The sequence below is a fragment of the Kogia breviceps genome, chromosome 10 (genome assembly GCF_026419965.1).
Source record: "Kogia breviceps isolate mKogBre1 chromosome 10, mKogBre1 haplotype 1, whole genome shotgun sequence".
Taxonomy (NCBI): Eukaryota; Metazoa; Chordata; class Mammalia; order Artiodactyla; family Physeteridae; genus Kogia; species Kogia breviceps.
This window is the reverse complement of record NC_081319.1, coordinates 71,253,468-71,275,399: the sequence shown is the minus strand read 5'-3', so window position 1 is coordinate 71,275,399 and position 21,932 is coordinate 71,253,468. Positions and strand designations below refer to the sequence as shown.

The 21,932-nt window shown below is 42.4% G+C and overlaps 1 protein-coding gene across 3 annotated transcripts in view; it reads right to left on the bottom strand.

The window, feature by feature from the left end:
* The window catches only part of RNF8 (ring finger protein 8), a 37,480-nt gene extending 16,800 nt beyond the window's left edge, over positions 1 to 20,680 (bottom strand). The window contains exons 1-4 of one of the 3 annotated variants that reach the window (XM_067006124.1): positions 20,358 to 20,651; positions 14,443 to 14,571; positions 8,415 to 8,493; positions 720 to 1,460 (exon numbers count right to left, since the gene is read on the bottom strand). In XM_067006124.1, coding sequence (XP_066862225.1) covers positions 720 to 1,460; positions 8,415 to 8,417 — 744 coding nt within the window. In that variant the 5' untranslated portion in view covers positions 8,418 to 8,493; positions 14,443 to 14,571; positions 20,358 to 20,651. Of the gene's footprint in view, positions 1 to 719; positions 1,461 to 8,414; positions 8,494 to 14,442; positions 14,572 to 20,357 lie in introns of all 3 variants that reach the window. The other 2 variants (XM_059076375.2, XM_059076376.2) reach the window with 2 other exon arrangements.
* Positions 20,681 to 21,932: the final 1,252 nt, after the last annotated feature.

Genomic DNA, 21,932 nt, shown 5'->3' with positions numbered 1-21,932 from the left:
TTTGAGCAGAACCAGGACCAGCCGTAGCCTAGAAGCTTTGTGCAAGAGCTTGTCATCTACACAAATGACTTGGGAATGCAGACACATTTGCCCCACCTTGACGCAGCTAAGACAGTCATTATTTTATCTACTAAAGGCCCTGTGGAAGGTGGCTTACCACTCAACCCAACAACTGAGTCATGGTGTACCTGTCCCTTCCCATGCTGGCTACTCAGGTCAGAAACAAACATTTTCTGCCTTTCTAGCTTCCCACTTCCTAGGTTAGCTACAGAGCTAACAAGTTGCCAGGTAAATCAAGGGCAGAGTAATCAGGTGACCTACACCTGCCTTGGGTATAGGAATTTGGCTTTGACCTCAGAACAGAGAAAGATTACTCATGAAGACAACTATTGCATTAATTGGGGTGTGCTGTAATTTGGGGGCATCTTCACCTTCATCCAACCTCTCTCTGAATTTACCTCAGTATTAGAAGCCTCACCTTTACATCCTGTTATAGCTTGGCTGGTTCTGACAGTCACCGTTCCCCATCTTGGCATCCCAACTCTGGCTCTTGATCTGATCATCATGCTGAACCTCAAAGTTTTCTGTTCCCATTACATCTCCTGTCCCTGGCACTCAGCACTTGGTCCCTGATCCAGAAACAGAGAGTTCTGGCCAGAGGCTCACAAAGGGCCTGCCCACCCCAAGGGGCAATCTTGTCCTTCCCTCCTGTGTGGTACCTGGAGATGCTGCTGCTCTTCCTGGAAAGTCTTCTCCAGCTGCTCCACTCTGGCCTGCTGTTGGGCCTGCTCTGCACACAGCTGAGACTGTAAATCCTGCAGTTCCTGCTCCATTTTCACAATTTTCTTTGAGTTCCCTTTTTGGGTCTGCTTTTTCACATTCAGAACAGCTACCTGCTTTTCCTGCATCTGTGTTTTCAGCTTTAGAATCCTGGACATCTTTACCTTAAACAGCTCTAAGCTGCTCTGAGATGCTGAAGGATTTGAGGCTTTCTGCTTCTTATAATGAAGCTCTACAACTTTTGCAGGGCCTGGGTGAACATGAGCCCCTGTGGTCTTCCCACTTAGCTGAAGAGAAGTCAACTTGGGATCAAAATATTCAGAGGGTTGACTAGCCACTTCACCCTTCCCATGTGACTTCACTGGCTGACCAGGTTCACAAGACACTTTACTTATTTTGGATTTCAAATTTGAGGGGCCTTCAGCTCCAGAACCCTCTAATTCATTCAAACTAAATTTCCTTTTAGTTCTCAATCCCTTATTTTTTTCCATCATCTGGTCACTTTTTGGGGAAAGACAAGGATAAATCCTCTCCCAGTCTTCTTCAGTAACTTCATATTCATACTCTGCATTCTCTTTATTTTCCAGAGGCACCCCAAGCTGGATGTGATCTCCATTATGGATAGAATAGACCTTTAAAGGTTCTAGACGTTCTCTGTTCAGCCAAACACCATTCAGACTCTGGGGAAAGGGAAAGAAAGACAAAATAAGCTTCATGATTTCCCTCCTCTTAATGGAATTTCCCTCCTGCTGCTGCAAAACCTTCTGTCTTTTCAGAAAGAAAATTCTTGGAGGCAGAGTCAAGATGGCGGTGTGGGAAGACAGGGAGTTAGTGTCTCCCCACAACTAGGGTGCCTGCTGCCACTGGTGGGGGACTCTGATGCCCAAGCAGATGGGAAGAACCCCAAAGTGAACCTGTAGGATGTAGGGGGACTGAGGCGGGAGGCGAAGTAGAGGCCAGATAGGATTGGCACCCCTGAGGCCGGGGAGATCAGGAGAGGCAGGTGGGAGGGGCCCTCCAGAAGGAGCAGGAGAGGTGGGGAGGGGACTGCCCTGCCCACTCAAGCCCAGGAAACCTGCTGGGCTCCCAGGTGAGGTCCCCTGCCCTCTGAGACCAGGGATGGGGGGCATAGCTGGGCCCCTTCTGTTCCTTGAACCTAAGCCCCACCCCCCACAGGGCCTTTTCCAACACTGTGGGTCCTGAGCATTGGCCCCATCCACCACCCAAACCTCACCCTTGCTTAGGCCCCACCTTCCACAGCCAAGGCCTTCCCCCCGCCCCACCCCCAGCCCTTTTTTTCTTTTCTTTTCCCTCTTTCTCTTTTTTCCTATTGTGATGTACCTTCCAGTTGTTAATTCATGTATATTTTTATTTTTATATGCTTTCTAACATATCTCTTCGTTTCCTAGTCTAATTTTATTTTTTACTTTGTTACTGTTCTTTTTTTTCCACCCCGCGCAGCTTGAGGGATCTTGGTTCACAAGCTCAGGGTTGGGCTGAAGCTCCTGCGGTGGGAGCTCCGAGTCCGAACTACTGGACTAACAGAGAACCTCAGACCCCAGGGAATATTCATCAGAGTGAGGTCTATAGAGTTCATCATCTTAGCACCAAGACCCAGCTTTGCCCAAAAGCCTACAAACCCCAGTGTTGGAAACCTCAGGCCAAACAACCAGTAAGACAGGAACACAATCCCAATCATAAAAAAGAAAAAAGAGAGATGGCAAAAAAATACGTCACAGATGAAGGAGCAAGGTAAAAACCTACAAGACCAAGTAAATGAAGAGGAAATAGGCAATCTACCTGAAAAAGAATTCAGAGTAATGATAGCAAAGATGATCCAGAATCTTGGAAATAGAATGGAGGCACAGATTGAGAAAATATAAGAAATGTTTAACAAAGATCTAGAAGAACTAAAGAACAAACAGAGATGAAAAACACAATAACTGAAATAAAAAATACACTAGAAGGAAACAATAACAGAATAACTGAGGCAGAAGAACGAATAAGTGAGGTGGAAGACAAAATAGTGGAAATAACTGCTGAGGAGCAGAATAAAGAAAAACGAATGAAAAGAATTGAAGACAATCTCAGAGACTTCTGGGACAACACTGAATGCACCAACATTCGAATTATAGGGGTCCCAGAAGAAGAAGAGAAAAAGAAAGAGTCTGAGAAAATATTTTAAGAGATTATAGTTTAAAACTTCCCTAACATGGGAAAGAAAATAATCACCCAAGTCCATGAAGCACATCCCATACAGGATAAACAGCAGGAAAAACACACTAAGATATATATTAATCAAACTAACAAAAATTAAATTCAAAGAAAAAATATTAAAAGCAGCAAGGGAAAAACAAAAAATAACATACAAAGGAATCCCCACAAGGTTATCAGCTGATTTTTCAGTGGAAACTCTGCAGGCCAGAAGGGAGTGGCAGGATATACTTAAAGTGATGAAAGAGAAAAACCTACAACCAAGATTATTCTACCCAGCAAGGATCTCATTCAGATTCGATGAAGAAGTCAAAAGCTTTTCAGACAAGCAAAAGCTAAGAGAATTCAGCACCACCAAACCAGCTTTACAACAAATGCTAAAGAAACCTTTCTAAGCAGGAAACAAGAGAAGAAAAAGACCCACAAAAACAAACCCAAAACAATTAAGAAAATGGTAATAGGAACATATATATCGATAATAACCTTGAATGTAAATGGATTAAATACCCCAACTAAAAGACACAGACTGGCTGAATGGATACAAAAACAAGACCCATATATATGCTGTCTACAAGAGACCCACTTCAGACCTAGGGATACATACAGTCTGAAAGTGAAGGGATGGAAAAAGATATTCCATGCAGATGGAAATCAAAAGAAAGCTGGAGTAGCAATACTTGTATCAGATAAAATAGACTTTAAAATAAAGACTGTTACAAGAGATAAGGAGGGACACTACATAATGATCAAAGGATCAATCCAAGAAGAAGATGTAACAATTATAAATGTTTATGCACCCAACATAGGAGCACCTCAATACATAAGGCAAATGCTAACAACCAGGAAAGGAGAAATCGACAGTAACACAATAATAGTAGGGGACTTTAACACCCCACTTACACCAATGGACAGATCATCCAAACAGAAAATAAATAAGGAAACACAAGCTTTAAATTACACAAGAGACCAGATAGATTTAATTGATATTTATAGAACATTCCACCCAAAAGTGGCAGAATACACTTTCTTCTCAAGTGCATAAAGAACATTATCCAGGATAGATCACATCTTGGGTCACAAGTCAAGCCTCGAAAATTTAAGAAAATTGGAACCGTATCAAGCACCTTCTCTGACCACAACACTATGGAGATTGGAAACCAATTACAGGAAAAAAACTGTAAAAAACACAAATACCTGGAGGCTAAACAGTGTGCTACTAAATAACCAAGAGATTCCTGAAGAAATCAAAGAAGAAATTTAAAAATACATAGAAACAAATGACAATGAAAACACGATGACCCAAAACCTATGAGATGCAGCAAAAGCAGTTCTAAGAGGGAAGCTTATAGCAATTCAATCTCACCTCAAGAAACAAGAAAAATCTCAAATAAACAATCTAACCCTACACTTAAAACAACTAGAGAGGGCTTCCCTGGTGGCGCAGTGGTTGAGAGTCCGCCTGCCAATGCACTGGACACGGGTTCGTGCCCCGGTCCAGGAAGATCCCACATGCCACGGAGCGGTTAGGCCAGTGAGCCATGCCGCTGAGCCTGCACGTCTGGAGCCTGTGCTCCACAACGGGAGAGGCCACAACAGTGAGAGGCCCGCGTACCACAAAAAAAAAAAAAGGAAACTATAGACCAATATCACTAATGAACATAGATGCAAAAATCCTGAACAAACTACTAGCAAACAGAATCCAACAGCACATTAAAAGGATCATACACCATGATCAGGTAGGATTTATCCCAGGATGCAAGGATTCTTCAATATACACAAATAAATCAATGTGATGCACCACATTAACAAATTAAGGAATAAAAACCATATGATCATCTCAATAGATGCAGAAAAAGCTTTTGACAAAATTCAACACCCACTTATGATAAAAACTCTCCAGAAAATAGGCAGAGAGGGAAACTACCTCAACATAATAAAGACCATATATGCCAAACCCACAACAAGCATCATACTCAAAGGTGAAAAACTGAAAGCATTTCCACTTAGATCAGGAACAAGACAAGGATATCCACTCTCACCACTCTTAGTCAACATAGTTTTGGAAGTCCTAGCCACGGCAATCAGAGAAGAAAAAGAAATAAAAGGAATACAAATTGGAAAAGAAGAAGTAAAACTGTCACTGTTTGCTGATGACATACATATACTATACATAGAAAATCCTAAAGATGCCACCAGAAAACTATGAGAACTAATCAATGAATTTGGTAAGGTTGCAGGATACAAAATTAATGCACAGAAATCTATGGCATTCCTATACACCAACAACAAAAAATCAGAAAGAGAAATTAAGGGAACACTCCCATTTACCACTGCAACAAAAAGAATAAAATACTTAGGAGTAAACCTGCCTAAGGAGGTGAAAGACTTGTATTCAGAAAACTATAAAACAATGATAAAAGAAATCAAAGATGACATAAACAGATGAAGAAATATACCATGTTCTTGGATTGGAAGCATCAATACTGTGAAAATGACTATACTACCTAAAGCAATCTACAGATTCACAATCCCTATCAAACTACCAATGGCATTCTTCACAGAATCAGAACAAAAAATTTTACAATTCGTATGGAAACACAAAAAACCCCAAATAGGTAATCTTGAGAAAGAAAAACGGAGCTGGAGGAATCAGGATCCCTGACTTCAAACTATACCACAAAGCTACAGTAATCAAGACAGTCTGGTACTGGCACAAAAACAGAAATATAGATCAATGGTACAGGACAGAATGCCCAGAGATAAACCCACGCACATATGGCCACCTAATTTACAACAAAGGACGCAAGAATATACAATGGAGAAAAGACTGCCTCTTCAATAAGTGGTGCTGGGAAAACTGGACAGCTACATGTAAAAGAATGAAATTAGAACACTACCTAACACCATACAGAAAAATAAACTCCAAATGGATTAAAGAATTAAATTAAGACCAGACACTATAAAACTCTTAGAAGAAAACATAGGAAAAACACTCTTTGACATAAACCACAGCAAGATCTTTTTTGACCCACCTCCTAGAGTAACAGAAATAAAAACAAAAATAAACAAATGGGACTTAATTAAACTTCAAAGCTTTTGCACAGCAAAGGAAACCATAAACAAGACAAAAAGACAACCCTCAGAATGGGAGAAAATATTTGCAAATGAAACAACAGACAAAGCATTAAACTCCAAAATATACAAACAGCTCATGGAGCTCAATATCAAAAAAAAAAAAAAAATCCAGTTAAAAAATGGGCAGAAGACCTAAATAGACATTTCACCAAGGAAGACATACAGATGGCCAAGAGGCACATGAAAAGATGTTAAACATCACTAATTATTAGAGAAATGCAAATCAAAACTACAATGAGGTATCACCTCACACTAGTCCTAATGGCCATTATCAAAAAATCTACAGGGCTTCCCTGGTGGCGCAGTGGTTGGGAGTCCACCTACTGACGCAGGGGACACGGGTTCATGCCCCGGTCTGGGAATATCCCACATACTGCGGAGCAGTTAGGCCCATAAGCCACGGCCGCTGAGCCTGCACATCCGGAGCCTGTGCTCCACAACGGGAGAGGCCACAACAGTGAGAGGCCCACGTACAGCAAAAAAAAAAAAAAAAAAAAAAAATCTACAAACAATAAATGCTAGAAATGGTGTGGTGAAAAGGGAACCCTCCTGCACTGCTTGTGGGAATGTAAACTGATACAACCACTATGGAAAACAGTATGGAGATTCCTTAAAAAACTATAAATAGAACTACCATATGACCCAGTAATCCCACTACTGGGCATACACCCTGAGAAAACCATAATTCAAAAAGAGACATGTACCACAATGTTCACTGCAGCACTATTTACAATAGCCAGGACATGGAACCAACCTAAATGTCCATCGACAGATGAATGTATAAATAAGATGTGGCACATATATACAATAGAATACTACTCAGCTATAAAAAGAAACTAAATTGAGTTACTTGCAGTGAGGTGGATGGACCTCAGTCTGTCATACAGAGTGAAGTAAGTCAGAAGGAGAAAAACAAATACCATATGCTAACGCATATAAATGAATCTAAAAAAAAAAAAAAAAGAATGGTACTGATAAACCTAGTTGCAGGGCAGGAATAAAGAGGCAGACATAGAGAATGGACTTGAGGACATGGGGTATGAGGGTGAAGTTGGAGCAAAGTGAGAGTAGCATCGACATATATACACTACCGAATGTAAAACAATTGGCTGGTGGGAAGCAGCAGCATAGCACAGGAAGATCGGCTTGGTGCTTTGCAATGACCTAGAGGGGCGGGATAGGGAGGATGGGATGGAAGCTCAAGAGGGAGGGGATATGGGGACATGTGTATGCATATGGCTGATTTGCTTTGTTGTACAGCAGAAAGTAACACAGTATTGTGAAGCAATTATACTCCAATAAAGATCTATTAAAAAGAAAGAAAGAAAACCCTTGAGAACAAATAGAAAAGAAAGGTTCATAAACTGCCATCCTTAGAAACAGCATTCTTCAAACAGCACTTTGGCTTTTTACCTATATGATGTTCACTTCTCCAGAGAAGTACCTGTGTAGCAGGCAGGAATCACCTTGTTACTGGTGGATGAATTACTCAAATAAATGCAGTAGCATTAAAAGAAACTGAAATTGAATAACTCCTATTGATGTAAACTGGGGGCAATGGCCCAAGACTGGAAAAACTGCTAAGAGTGAAGGAAGTAGCATCTAACGATGAGGTTCCGAAGGTATGCTTGGCCAAGAAAGTCATGCAGGCACTGTCTCTGGATGTGTGTGGCCCCTGAACACATTGGTGAATGAAAAAACACTTCCAAGTACACATAAACCGAAAAAGAAAGTACCAATACCTTGTACTGGGGTCAAATCGCAGGTGGGATCTGATCCAAATAACAGCACCAGAGGTCCATGGGCAACAGAACACGTGGTTAAGAGCTGGAGCTCTGGACTCAGCTTACTAGTTGCATGGCCTTCACCAATTTACTTAACCTCTTTGTACCTCAGTTTTGTCTGTAAAATAGTACAGTTCCTATCTCATACTGCTCCTGTGAAGAATGACTGAGGTAATACATATAAAACACTTAGCACAGTGACCCACATAGAACAAATGCTCAATATTTACTTTTGTGGTTTAAATTAAATCACAGTGTGGGGATTAAGAGCATGAACCTGAAGTCAGACTGCCTGGGTTTATAATTTGGCTCCATTACTCAACAGCTGTGTGACTTAGGCAAGTTTCTTAACTTCTCTATGCCCCAGCTGCCACATCTATAAAATGGAAGATATTAATAGTCTCTCCCTCATGGTGTTTGTGTGGATTTAATGAGGTAAAATATGTACTGTACTTAGAAAAGTACCCGGCACATGGTAAGCATTATATAAGTGTATACTACCATTATTTTGTTCTGGCTCAATTGATTTATCAACGATCACTTCAACGCTGTGCTCAGCATCTTGGCAAAGTAAATATACCTAGCACAAAAGCAGAAGATATGAAAACATCTTTTAGCAGCTGACCATGGAAAGCAAAATACAAGGGCATATTTAAGCAAATGTGGGATTACATAGCACAGCCTATAAATGCAAAGGAATATCATGTAGGGCTGGGTTAGCTAAGAGATGCTAAATGGGGATGATAGGTCCTAAAATAGACCTGAAGCAAATGCAGCATTTAAAGTTTAAAGAGACAAGTGGGCATTTTAACCCATATCCAGGACTTACCTTTGGGGGACAGGACAGAGATGAAGCTCACATCTGAACGGGGACTAAGGCTTATGTTTATGTTGGTAAAAATAGCTACCTACACTCACCAAGAAAAAATACCTGGTCAACCCAAATATGAAGGACAGGGGGCTGAACTACAAGGCACAGAGGATCCAGGGGAGTAGAGACTGGATCTCAGCTCTGGTTTGGTATTAGGCCCTGGTTTCTGGTTCTATATTATTTGGCTCAAGCAGGGAGAGGGAGAGAAAGACAAGCACAGAAACACACCGAAAGACTGGCTTTTACCTCACTGCCTTGGGCCTAACCTGGCTTATCTGTCAACCTTCTCCTAAACTTTCCATTCATATTCAGCCTGAGAAATTATAGGAAGTGATCGGTTCTGCAGACTTCTGAAACAACACATGAGGAATTAACAAAGGAGGGGGATGGAGACCAGAAGAGTCAATTTTAAAATATACATAGGAAAACAGTCTCAGGGAAAGTAATATGACACAGGAGGCCACCTAATGCCAAGATACAGAAGTTTAAGAAAAACTCAAAGGCAAAGATAATGTTAAGTAAATAAAGAAGGTTATAGAAGCAGCCCAGACGAGAGAGAACAAGGATTCCCTAAAAAGCTGGGGCAAACTCTTGAGACATATGGCAGCCCTCCACTAGACCCTCTGTATTAACCTGCCTTCCTTCAGAGCCCTTTAGGTCTGAAAAATAAACTCTCAAAATTTTTCCATCCCATTTTATCCTTGGATGCCTCTGTTTACCCATTAATCACTCTTTGGTGACACCTAGTAGTATAATTTGGACCAAAAGCCCAAATTGGTTCTGTTCACACAGTGACTGAGGAAAAGATGAAAATACCATGGCTATACAGGAATAGTCAAGTACTGTCCATGATATGATTTCAAATACAATGGTTTAAATAAATCAAACTCTGTTCAATACTTTCTTGTATTTCATAATACTGGTTTTCATAATCACCAGTCTGAACAATGTCATCAGCAGCAAAGTGATAACCAAAGAAAAGCCTGCCCAATGTCTCAGTCATCAATGAGGAAAAGGTGGAACAACCCTCACCCCCTTAAATACTAATTACTTCACTTAATGCTCAATCTCTGTCCAGCATTTTTAATCGGTTGTTGAGAACAGTGGAAACCCAAAGCCAAAAGCCAATGTTTCCTTTCAGCTCTCTAGATGACTTATGTAGCTCAGTGGTTCTCAGCCCTAACTGTACAGTGAATTCACCTGGAAATGTTTAGAACAAATCGCAGCGCCTGAGTCTCATCCTTAGACTGAATTAATTGGTCTGAGATGGGAACTAGGCATCAGAATTTTTAAAGCCAGGTTTAGACACAAACACTGTGTATAATCATATCAAGATACAGGGCCCCTTTGCAGTCAACCCTTCACCCATATCCAGGCAGCTACTCATCTAGTCTCTACCCTACAAAGGTCTGCCTTTTCCATAATGCTGTATAAATGGAATCATACACAGTATGTACCCTTTTGAGTTTGGCTGCTTTCGCTTAGCATGATGGCTCTGAGATGTGTCCACATGGTTGCATTACAGTAGCTTGGTATTTTTATTGCTGAGTAGTACTCCAGGGTATGGGTATATCAGCTTGTTTCTCTGTTCCCTAGTTGTTTTCTTCCAGTTTTTGGTGATTATGAATAAAGCCACTATAAACATTCAGGTACAAGTTTCTGTGAGAACATGTTTCCATTAATTTGGGGTAAATACCTAAAAATGGAATCGCTGGGTAAGTGTATGTTTAACTGTAAGAAACTGCCAAACTGTTTTTCAAAGTGGCAGTACTATTTTGTTTTCTCACTTGCAGTGTTTAAGAGTTCCAGTTACTCTTCATGCTCACCAGCACTTGGTAGTGTTTTATTTTAGCAATTCTAACAAGTGTATCAGTCAATATTCTAAAAAATTCTTTACTAAAACATAACATAAAAACACACCAATCATAAATGCACAACTGGGTGAATATCACAAAATGAACACTCAGTGTAACTACCACAAGGTTTAAAAAAAAAAACAAAAAATCCCCACATTATCAGCATCCCAGAAACATCCTTATGCCTCCTTCTAGCCACTAAGTCCCCCCCATAACCCCATAAAGTGACTACTAGCCTGGCTTAACATCACACGTTAGTTTTGCCTGGTTTTGAACATTATACAAATGGCATGAAATAGTATGTATTCTCAGGACTTCCCTGCCGGTCCAGTGGTTAAGAATCCGCACTTCCACTGCAAGGGGCGTGGGTTTGATCCCCAGCTGGGGAACTAAGATCCCGCATGCCACATGGCACAGCCAAAAAAAAAAGTATTTTTTTGTGTCTGTTTTCTTTCACTCAGTATTACGTTTGCGAGATTTATCCATGTTGTTGGATATAGCAGTAATTCATTCATATTCATTACAGTACAGTGTTTCATTGTAAGAATATTCCACGGTTTATTTATCCATTCTACTGTTGAAAGACATTTGGGTTGTTTCCCTAGGAGTGAAAATACTGTATGTGTATATGTATGTATATACACATACATACATACACAACTTTAATAAATAATGCCAAATAATTTTCCAAAATAGTTGTACCAACTTACATTTCTATCAAAAGACTACTTGCTCCATACCCGTGTTAATGTCTGGCATCATCAAAATTTAATTATAGTTACTCTCTGACTACAAGGTGTGTTGTGGTATTCCATCATGCTTTTAATTTGTATTTCCCAGGGACTTCCCTGGTGGTACAGTGGTTGAGAATCTACCTGCCAATTCAGTGGACACAGGTTCGAGCCCTGGTCCAGGAAGATCCCACATGCCGTGGAGTAACTAAGCCCATGTGCCACAACTACTGAGCCTGTGCTCTAGAGCCCACGAGCCACAACCACTGAGCCCATGTGTCACAACTACTGAAGACGGTGAGCCTAGAGCCCATGCTCCGCAACGAGAAGCCACCACAATGAGAAGCCCACGCACTGCAACGAAGAGTAGTCCCTGCTCACCACAACTAGAGAAAGCCCGCGCACAGCAACAAAGACCAAATGCAGCCAAAATAAATGATTTGTATTTGTATTATTTACTGATCAAATAAATAATTTGATCATTAATGAAGTTGAACAATGTTTCATGACTACTGAACATTTGGAAAGAATCTTTTGTGAAGTGCCTGGCTCTTGCCCATTTTTATTTTTTTTAATTTATTTATTTTAGTTTATTTATTTTTGGCTGCGTTGGGTCTTCGTTGCTGCGTGTGGGCTTTCTCTAGCTGTGGAGAGTGGGGGCTACTGTTCCTTGCGGTGCACAGGCTTCTCACTGCAGTGACTTCTCTTGCTGTGGAGCACGAGCTCTAGGCACGTGGGCTTCAGTAGTTGTGGCGCGCAGGCTTAGTTATGCCTCGTGGGCTCTAGAGAGCAGGCTCAGCAGTTGTGGCGCATGGGATTAGTTGCTCCGCAGCATGTGGGATCTTCCCGGACCAGAGCTCAAACCCACATCCCCTGCATTGGCAGGCAGATTCTTAACCATTGCGCCACCAGGGAAGCCCCTGCCCATTTTCAATACTGGGTTATCTTTCTTTTTCTCATTGATTTGGAGTTCTATATACATCCGAGTATAAGCCCTTCACTGATTATATGTGTAGCAAGTATCTTCCACTCTGAGCTTGCTTTCACTCTCTTAATGATATCTTTTCATGAATGGAAATTCTTAATTTTAATGTGCTATCTCCAGTATTTTTTAAAAGTATCCCAAGTATGGGCGTAATTGGAAACAGGGCTGAGAACCACTGCTCTAGCTGCTGGGAGACCAGAAGTTGAATTGTCCCAAGCAGCAAGGTTTGTTCAGACTCAACTGTGCACAGAAGGGGTTAAAATAGATCATGTCTAAGGTCCCCTTTTTGGTGCCAATTTATATTTTGCTCACAGTGCCTTGCCAAGAGTGCTGAACCAATTTACTTAGCATTTATGCTCTCTTTCAACACCATGCCAACTCAACTTAATCCTAGTGCAGGAAGGTACTTTCTCCAACAGCTTAATTCTAGCAGGTTTATGCATGCAAAATGAGGCCGCTGGGCAGGCCTACAGAATACCTGTGATACTATGAATTATAATAAGAAATATATATTTGGTATTCATCCCCATTTCTAGCACAGAGCTTCTAAAACCCTTGAAATTTCCTAAGTGGTAAGAGATCAAGGTATCTTTTGTTATCTTAATGAGGTGACTTTTGGAATGCACCAGGGTCACCTATGAGGGCTGGGTGCCAGAGGAACCAATCCTGTGATTGGAGAGTTGGAACTTTCAGTCTCACCCCTCAACCCCCTGGGAAGGGAGAGGGGCTAGAGGTTGATCACCACTGGCTAATGATTCAATCAATAACACAAATGTAATGAAGCCTCCATAGAAACCCAAAAGGATGGGGTTTGGAGAGCTTCCTGGTTGATGAACACCTGGAAGTGCTAGGAGAGGGGCAGGGCATGGATGCTCCATGCCCCTTCCCATATACCTTGCCCTATGAGTCTCTTTCATTTGGATGTTCACCTGTATCCCAGACCATATCCTTTTATAATAAACTGGTAAATCTAAGTAAATGTATTCCTAAATTGTGAATCACTCTGAAGCTAATTAATTAAATCCAAAGTGGGAGGCAGCAATGGGGACCTCTGATTTATAGCCAGTCAGCCAGAAGAACAGGTGAAAACCTGGACTTGGCAACTGGCACCTGAAGTTCAAGGACAGGGTCCCTGGAACTTCCAACCTATAGCCAGTTGGTCAGAAGCACAGATGTTAACCTGGGGTTGTGACTGGCATCTAAAGTGGAGGGTGGTCTTATGGGACTGAGCCCTTTACCGGTGGAATCTGATGCTATCTCAGGTTGACAGACGGGTGGGGAGACGTCCCCACACCCACTGGAATTGGTCTCAGAATCATTTTAATACCCTTCCTTCTAACCGGTATCTTTAAAATCCTTTCAACCAGAGCAGTGCAAAATGGTGTCCAAAGACTTTTCACACTTCCTAATCCTTAACTGTTGACATCAAAATTTCTCTCACTTCACTCTCTATTCACTATTCGCAGGTGCTTGTATATCTGCACTTTAGGTACTTCCTAATTGCTGGGCTTTATACACTATTTCACCTCCCTTAGTATTCACATTTGATCTGTGGTTTTCAAATTTGTTTCAAGCAAAAAAAAACCCTATATTCAAAGAAAATCTTCCTTAGAGCACTAATATATGAAACAGGTGAAAAGTGAGAGGAGGGGTTTGCTCTGATGGAAAGAAGTGGGAGCTAAGTGCAGTCAGCTCAGTTCCTCCCCCTCCACATGTCCTGAATCACAGTTGTACTCCAGAATCTTTGTCAGATTCCCGAGATCTCTGGACCTCCAACTCACAAGAGACCAAGTCCCCTGGTAACTTAATCTGGTTTCTGGAATAGGATCTATTGCCCCAATTCAAGTGTTCCCTACAAAGTAACTAACTTCAAGTCATTAGACTTTATTTTGGCATAATCTAATCTCTGGCAACATAGAGAAGTAGTTGTCTCTGGGAAAGACAAGTGGGTAGCTAGGGGAGAAGATCTCTTCTTTTAATTTTGAATCTTTTAATTTTGTACCATGTATTACCTGGGGGGGGGACTCTAACTTAAAAATAAACAAAAATTCAATAAAAGTAACTAGGCTTCTGTGGATTACTGTACCTTGTTGTCCATAATTGTCCATTGGCCCTCGGCATTCTGCTTCAAAATACAGTGGTTTCGGGAAATCATCAGAGGGCAGATTTTTGATACCAACTGGTATGTGACACCAAATCCTCGCCCTACAGTCACCTAGGAAGACAACGACAATGTAAGAGACACAATCAGCCACTGTACTGAAAAGAGAGATCCTTTACAATCTTGTCAACCAGCAGTATCCACAAGTCCTAACTTATGAAACCAGACTCCCATGAAACCCAAACAGCTCACTGGCCATCTCCTCCTTCAGCTGCCATGGGAGCCACTGGCTAGAAAAAGGTAAAAAGTTGTGACAAAAGACAGCTGAACATTAATCATGGAATGTCAGGGTTGGTAGGACTCTGAAAGGTCACCTGGTTCAGCCACTCATGGGATGGAGGAATTCTTTCTACACAACCCCATCAACTAGTCTTAAACACTGCCAAGAACTATAGCTTCTACATAAGACAGTCCTTCCAATTTTTTAATGGCTCTGACTTGGCATCTTTCTTCCTATAAGTTCCATCCATTGGCCCAGGCGCTACCCTGGGCACCACCAGAAAATCTCCAATCCCCCTTCACATGACAACTATAAAGTGTCTACTGAATCTTCCCTTTTCTTGGCCCTATGTTCCCAGTTACTTCAACGTAACTCCACGGCATAGGTTTGAGTCTTTTTGCCATCCTAATAGGTCTGTGAAGAGACTCCTGGTTTATTTTTATTCCTGGATGCCACACTAAGAAAAATAAACCTAATTTTTATTACATAGTCGGATTCAAGTATCACTTTCCCAGTTCTAGATATTATCACTGAAGCATATAAATTGCATTAGCTTTCACAGTAGATCTATCATACTGCCAATGTATCCTTAGGCTTAGGAATGATTAAATTTCTTGGTCTAACCCTCCCCTAAGAATTTTTATGCTAAGTCATGTCTCTTCTGTCCTATACTTGACTAGTTGGTAAATTTCGATTCAAGTGCAGGACCTTGCATTGATTCCTATTAAATTTCATCTTGTTAGTTCAGCCTATCATGAGCTTCTCAAGACCTTTCTGAATTTTTTATCTGCCGTCAGACATACTCAATATCCCTTCCAGCTTGGAGTCACCCACCAAATTGATATGATGCCCTCTGTACCTTCATTCAAGACATTAAAAGATTAAAACAGGTTGTAACCAAAGGCAAAGCTCTCAGGAAAGTCTAGTAAACATTCCACCACACAATCTAGGAACACCTTGAATCAGTTATAATTCAACCAAAAGATAGAAAAGTCCTTGTTTTCCATCTTATCCATAATGACAGCATGAGAGCCTCTGGAAAAGGTTGCAAAGAAGTCCCAGTTCACATCTATCATATTTTCCTGACAGACCAGTCAAGTTCATAATAACCCTGTCAAGGAAGGAAATAAAATTCTTCTGGGATCTAGGTCGTAGAATTCCCTGCTTATTGTTCTTGGCGCACACGTCACCTCTTTAATGACCCATACCCCAACCTAACCTGGGAACATTAAGCCAAATAGTCTGTGGTTTTCTAAAAGCTGCACTTTTTGCTCCTTTTGAATTTTCAAAATCATGCCTGTCCTCCTGAGTCCCTCAAAGACCACCACGACGCTTTGTCCCAACCTATTCCTCCCCACAAACTCTCATCTCAGTAACTGACACTACCACCCAACCTACTGCTTAGCCCCAAACCCAGAAGCCATCTTTTTTTTTTTTAATTTTAATTTTAATTTTAATTTTAATTTTTATTTTTATTTTTTTTCTGTACGCAGGCCTCTCACTGCTGTGACCTCTCCCATTGCGGAGCACAGGCTCCGGACACGTAGGCTCAGCGGCCATGGCTCACGGGCCCAGCCGCTCTGCGGCACGTGGGATCTTCCCGGACCGGGGCAAGAACCCATGTCCCCTGCAACGGCAGACAGACTCTCAACCACTGCGCCACCAGGGAAGCCCCAGAAGCCATCTTTGATTCCCTCTACATCCCTCATCCCCACATTCAAATCATCAGCAAAATCTACTGGCTGTAATTCAAATATGCCCTAATCTATTCGCTTCTCTCTCTCAGTGGCCACTACCTTAATCCAAACAGCACTGTTTCCTCCAGTTATGCTGTTTTTGCTCCTGTGCCAGACCCCATTCTTCACACAGTAGCTGAGGTGGTAATGTAAAAACTTTAAACCAGATCTTTTCCCTTCTTAAAATTCTCTAATAATCCAAACTTCCTTCCACAGCCTTTAAGGCCCTCAATGTCCTAACCCCCTCTACTTCTTTAGTGTTATCTCACATTATGGTCAGAAACACTACCTGAGGGTACTTTCACCTGTCCCCTCAGATTAGAACATCCTTCTTCAGACATTTGCATGGACTCCTTATCTTTCAAGTTTCAGCTCCTCAGAGGCCTACCTTGATTACCTGATCTAAAGTTGCTGCCTGATCCCTCCCCAGCCATTGCATTCCTTTACATTATTAGCATGCACTTACCACAACCAAAATTATGTTGCTTGTTTCATTTATTTTTGTCTACTTTTATTTACTTTTCTAAATTTATATTTAGAATTTAAATTTCATGAGCAGGGACCTTATCTGTCTTGTGTACCACAGTACTCTGTACTCCTCAGAGCCTCTTTCTGCTCAGTAAATATCTGTGAATAAATGGAAGAATAAAGAGATCTTGCTTATGAGTCCTCCCAGATTCCAGGAGATAGGCATTTTTTTAGGTCAGAAGTTGGAAAATGGGTTATTACCACTGGAAACTATGGAGCAGCAGCCAGGAACCTTACAATCTGACTTGTTCCCCTCTAAAATGTTGTGGTGATCACCTCCACCAAAACCGTGAATCTGAAGTTTTTCAATGCTTTGACAGTTTGCCAGAAATTCCATTAATTATAGAAGTTCCTCTGAATTAATACATGTACCCTTTAAAAATGGAACATTTAAGGATTTATCTGTCATCCATATTCAGTAAGAATCTCCATTTAGGTAGATTTATTTCTAATAAAGAAAGTATTAAATATTCCATTTTAATACCTGAGGGGAGAGAGTCAGATTGCCATTATGGGTAGCCTGGAGAAAGTAATACAAAAAAGGGAGATGAGCACCTTTCTCTGAAATCACCTCCTATGAACTCTGAATCCAGGAAAGGAAGGAAACACTCTTTTTTGTCTTTCCCTTCACTGTCTGGTCCTAGAATTTACCTTGATATATTGATAATTCATCCACATCATGGTTAGCGTCTACATAAGCTTTTGAATATACCAGCACCATGCATAACATAAAACTAAATTTCCCATGGGAACTGAGTGCCAACAAACTGCCAACTCGTTGCTGGGGGTCGTTTCCATTTACAACAGTTTTGCAAGCCTTTGCGCTTACTGACAGTATTGGTCTACAAGTTCATTTTGTCCTTACCCACCTTCGCTAATGCTTTCCTCCTAGGCATGACTCCTACTGTTTGCCAAATGACCAACAACTCCTCTGGGACCATCCTTTTCCTTTTTCCGACCCTCTTAGGGCAAAGAGCTTCGTGAAAACCAAATACAGGAGAAGAAAAGAGAAAAATGAAGATACTATGATTTCCCCCAAAGGCCTAAATACTTATAGGGCCTGGGAACTAGCTAATTTGCAATAAATCTCTATCTAATTTGTTTTTCTACCAAACTCTCTGGATTGGTTTAAGAAGTTTAAAGACACCCATTCAGGCAGACAATTTACTACAGTATTCCTTCCAATGAAATGAGAGGAAACTTGTTTTATTATTATAGATGAGAATCTGAGGGGTACTGGGAAGGCAAGAAACTGACTTTACTCTCATTATAACTAAGTAATATCAGCACACCTCCTAAAATCTTGTGCACACCGGCCTGTGCTATGGTTTGGGGACCATTACAATATAAGGAAGACTTCATCTCTTGGCTTTGACTCAGGCCTCTGTCCATACACACTGTAGGCTATGCTTCAACTACTTCCTAAGGTACAACCTTGCAGACAACCAGGCCTGGGCGGCCTCTCCTCCACATAGGTCCCAAGGCAAGCCAGTCTTCTTGCTATATCTTCACCATTCACTCTGGCTTGTATGGCTCTCCCCTCATAGCGGTGGTCTCACACAAAATTATCTGATAGTTTAAAATATGTGTAGGAGTACTTTATAGTCCTCTTGTCCTTGCTGCAGGGGCTTTAATCCTTCTGCCTGCCCCCTCCCCAAGACTCCCAGTGCTACCAAGCTATTCAGAAGTAATGAATTAATCCACCACAACTGAATCTTAAAGAACAATTAACATGACCACTAAATTCCTTACAGGGTTGTGTGTGAGTGTGATATATGTGCAGGGCTCAGATTAAGTGATGTATGTGAAAGCCCAGTCCTATACAAAATAAAGTATAGTTACTATTATTCAGGTATTAGTATCTTCATTTGTTAAACTTCCTAAAGGTATATGCTTTTGGAAAGGGTAGTGCAGGGAAGGCCAATGCTCGAGCTGAAAGAATGAATGCCTAATATAGACTTTTAGGCACTGATAACGGGGATAGAAGACAGACTGGGGGCAGAGGTATCTTCCTCGTGTTCTTCAATTCACAGCATACAAGTAATCCTTTATAATCCCCAAATCTAGCAACATTTAAGGCTGGACCCGAATTCCTCCTCTGACTGTTCTTAGGATAGTACTAAATAAACCACATCTTGGCACTTGATCATACAGTCCTCCTAGATGTTCTCAAACTGCTTCATTGCATAAAATCCTCTTTCCCCGTTCAAGCAATAAACTGAGAACAAAAGTCTTTATTATGTGTCCCTCTCATACTACAACAAACAATGCAAGTACTCAGTAAATACGTGGGAGACTGAATTGGGACTATGTAACTTACAGGAAAAATCTAGTTAAACATACAAAATTATCAAAAGACTTCTTTATCCTTCACAGAAATCATTTCCAAAACCAAAACGGCTCTGGTCCCTGATCTAACCCTCCTTCCCAAGCTGATCGCACTCTCCCTCTCCTCTCTTCCATCACCCTCTCTAGAACCACCTCCCGAGTCCTAGCGGCCCCCAACTGAAACCGTGCCTCACCTGTCCTCTTTAAATTTTTTTCTTTGTATTTATAACCGCATTAGATAACATCATAAGCAGCTTCTGGAGAGAATTCTTCTATTTCTATAGCCCTACCTCAACCCATCTAAGGGGGAGCCAGTCGGCAGTACCGAGACTCAAAGGATAATTGTGGCCCATACCAAAGCGCCAATTTTCCTCAAGAGTGGGAAAGGAAAAGGGCATTTTTACGTAAAAGTCTGAGTATTTTAAGGGACATGATCTCAAACTCGCAATCTTTGTCATAATAAACTTGAGAAAGTTCACGCTCTCAGCAGTCCTCCGAGGCTCCCCACCCCCGACCCTAGACGGTTCCGTGACTCTCGGAAGTTGGGGCAGCTCCGCCTCCCAGTTCCGCCGCCCCGGCAGGGCCGGGCGCTCCGGGTGCGACCCCAATAGGGGCTGTCCCAGCCCCCCAACCCATCAACACAAGTCGCCTCCTTCCGAAACCCCAGCAGTCCTCACATTCTCTACGCCCACCTCTCGCTCTCCCCCTCTACCAGGCTTCTTCCCGCAACCCAAACACCGGCCCCAGCTCGCCCCTCGGACCTAGGCCGCTCTCCACGGGGCCATCTTTTCTCCCACACGGTCGTACTTCCCCCGGACACCGCCCACCTCAGACACCCCCCCGCAACCGCTCGCACCAGACACCTTTCTCCGTTCCCTCCCCCCAGGGCCCACCCTTCACCGCTCTCTTCTCTTCCTCTCCCACCTCCACTTTTCCATTCATCCCTCCCGCCGGGACGCCGGGCCTCCCTCCGGCCCGTGCCTCCTCCAACTCCCTTCCCTCACCTTAGGAAGACCCCTCCCCCTCACCTCGTTTCCATCCTCCAGCAGCAGCCACTCGGCGTTCATCCCCACACGCCGCAAGCACCAGCTCCGGTCACCAGCGCGGCCTTCCGTGACCAGGGAGTCAGGATCCCCCATAGCCCACTCGACCCTGGGTCGCGGTCAGCACAGAGCGAGACCCCGGGGGTTCCCGCCGCCTCTCGGTTCCCTCGCGAACGCCATACCTACACTACAGACAGGAGCAATCGCTAGGCGTTCGCGATCGAGGAGAAAGCTCGCTTGGTCTCCGCCCCAGCCCGCCCAAGGCCGGCAAGCCGGAGTCACTGCGCCTGCGCGAGAGGAGGGCGCTTGGGACCCAGTAAACCAGGTGAGGGCGGTATAGCCCCGGTGCTGGCGCTTGTTGCCCAACGCGCCCCCATGCTCCCGACACACCTTTTTGCTCCCCCACCCCAGTTCTAGCCTCCCGACGCTGGAGCCTCTTCTCGCTTTTCCTCTCTCTTTTTAAACATTTTGCTTTGTAACGATTTCCGTGTTATTTAAAATTACAAACAACTTTTAAACAACTTCTAACTTGTGATAAATTTAAAATCTGTTAAACCTGTTTCTAAGCAGCACCTCTTTTGCACGACCTTCTTTTACTACCCATTTTTTAAAACTCAGACTGAAAAATAATTATTTTAAAAAAAAAGAATCCCCTGGCTGTCCAGTGGTTCGGACTCTGCGCTTTTGTTGCTTGCGCAGAATTCCATTACTGGTGTGGGAACTAAGATCCAGCAAGCCGAAAGCCGTAAGGCGCGGCCAAAATATATATATACATAAAAAAAAAAAAAAAAAAAACTTAGACTGTACTAGGCAAATCTATCCAGGCAGAAAGCACAGTTACCTGCTGCTAGGTGTGGAAGCCAGGGGGGGGTGAATGCAATGGACTTGAGGGAATTTTCGGAGGTGACAGAAATGTTCTGAAACTGGATTGTGGTACACCCCGGCACATAATATTGTACATGAACTGTAGTGAATTAAAAACAAAAAAATAGGGCTTCCCTGGTGGTGCAGTGGTTAAGAATCCGCCTGCCAATGCAGGGGACACAGGTTCGAGCCCTGGTCCGGGAAGATCCCACATGCCATGGAACAACTAAACCTGTGCACCACAACTACTGAGCCCTCGTGCCACAACCACGGAAGCCCGCGCACCTAGAGCCCGTGCTCCGCAACAAGAGAAGCCACCGCAATGAGAAGCCTGCGCACCACAACAAAGAGTAGCCCCTGCTTGCTGCAACTAGAGAAAGCCCACGCGCAACAACGAAGACCCAACGCAGCCAAAATAAAATAAATATTTTTTTAAAAATAAATAAGTGAAAATGAAACTAGATTGTGTTGATGATTGCACAACTGTATAAATTTACTAAAAACTCCTTGAACCATACACTTCCAATGGATGAATTTTTAAAAATTTTATTGACGTATAGTTGATTTACAATGTTGTGTTAATTTCTGCTGTAGAGCAAAGTGACTCAGTTATACATATATATTTTTTTAAAATATTGACTTACTTAATTATTTGCACCTGGTTTTAGTTGCGGCATGTGGGATCTTCGTTACCGC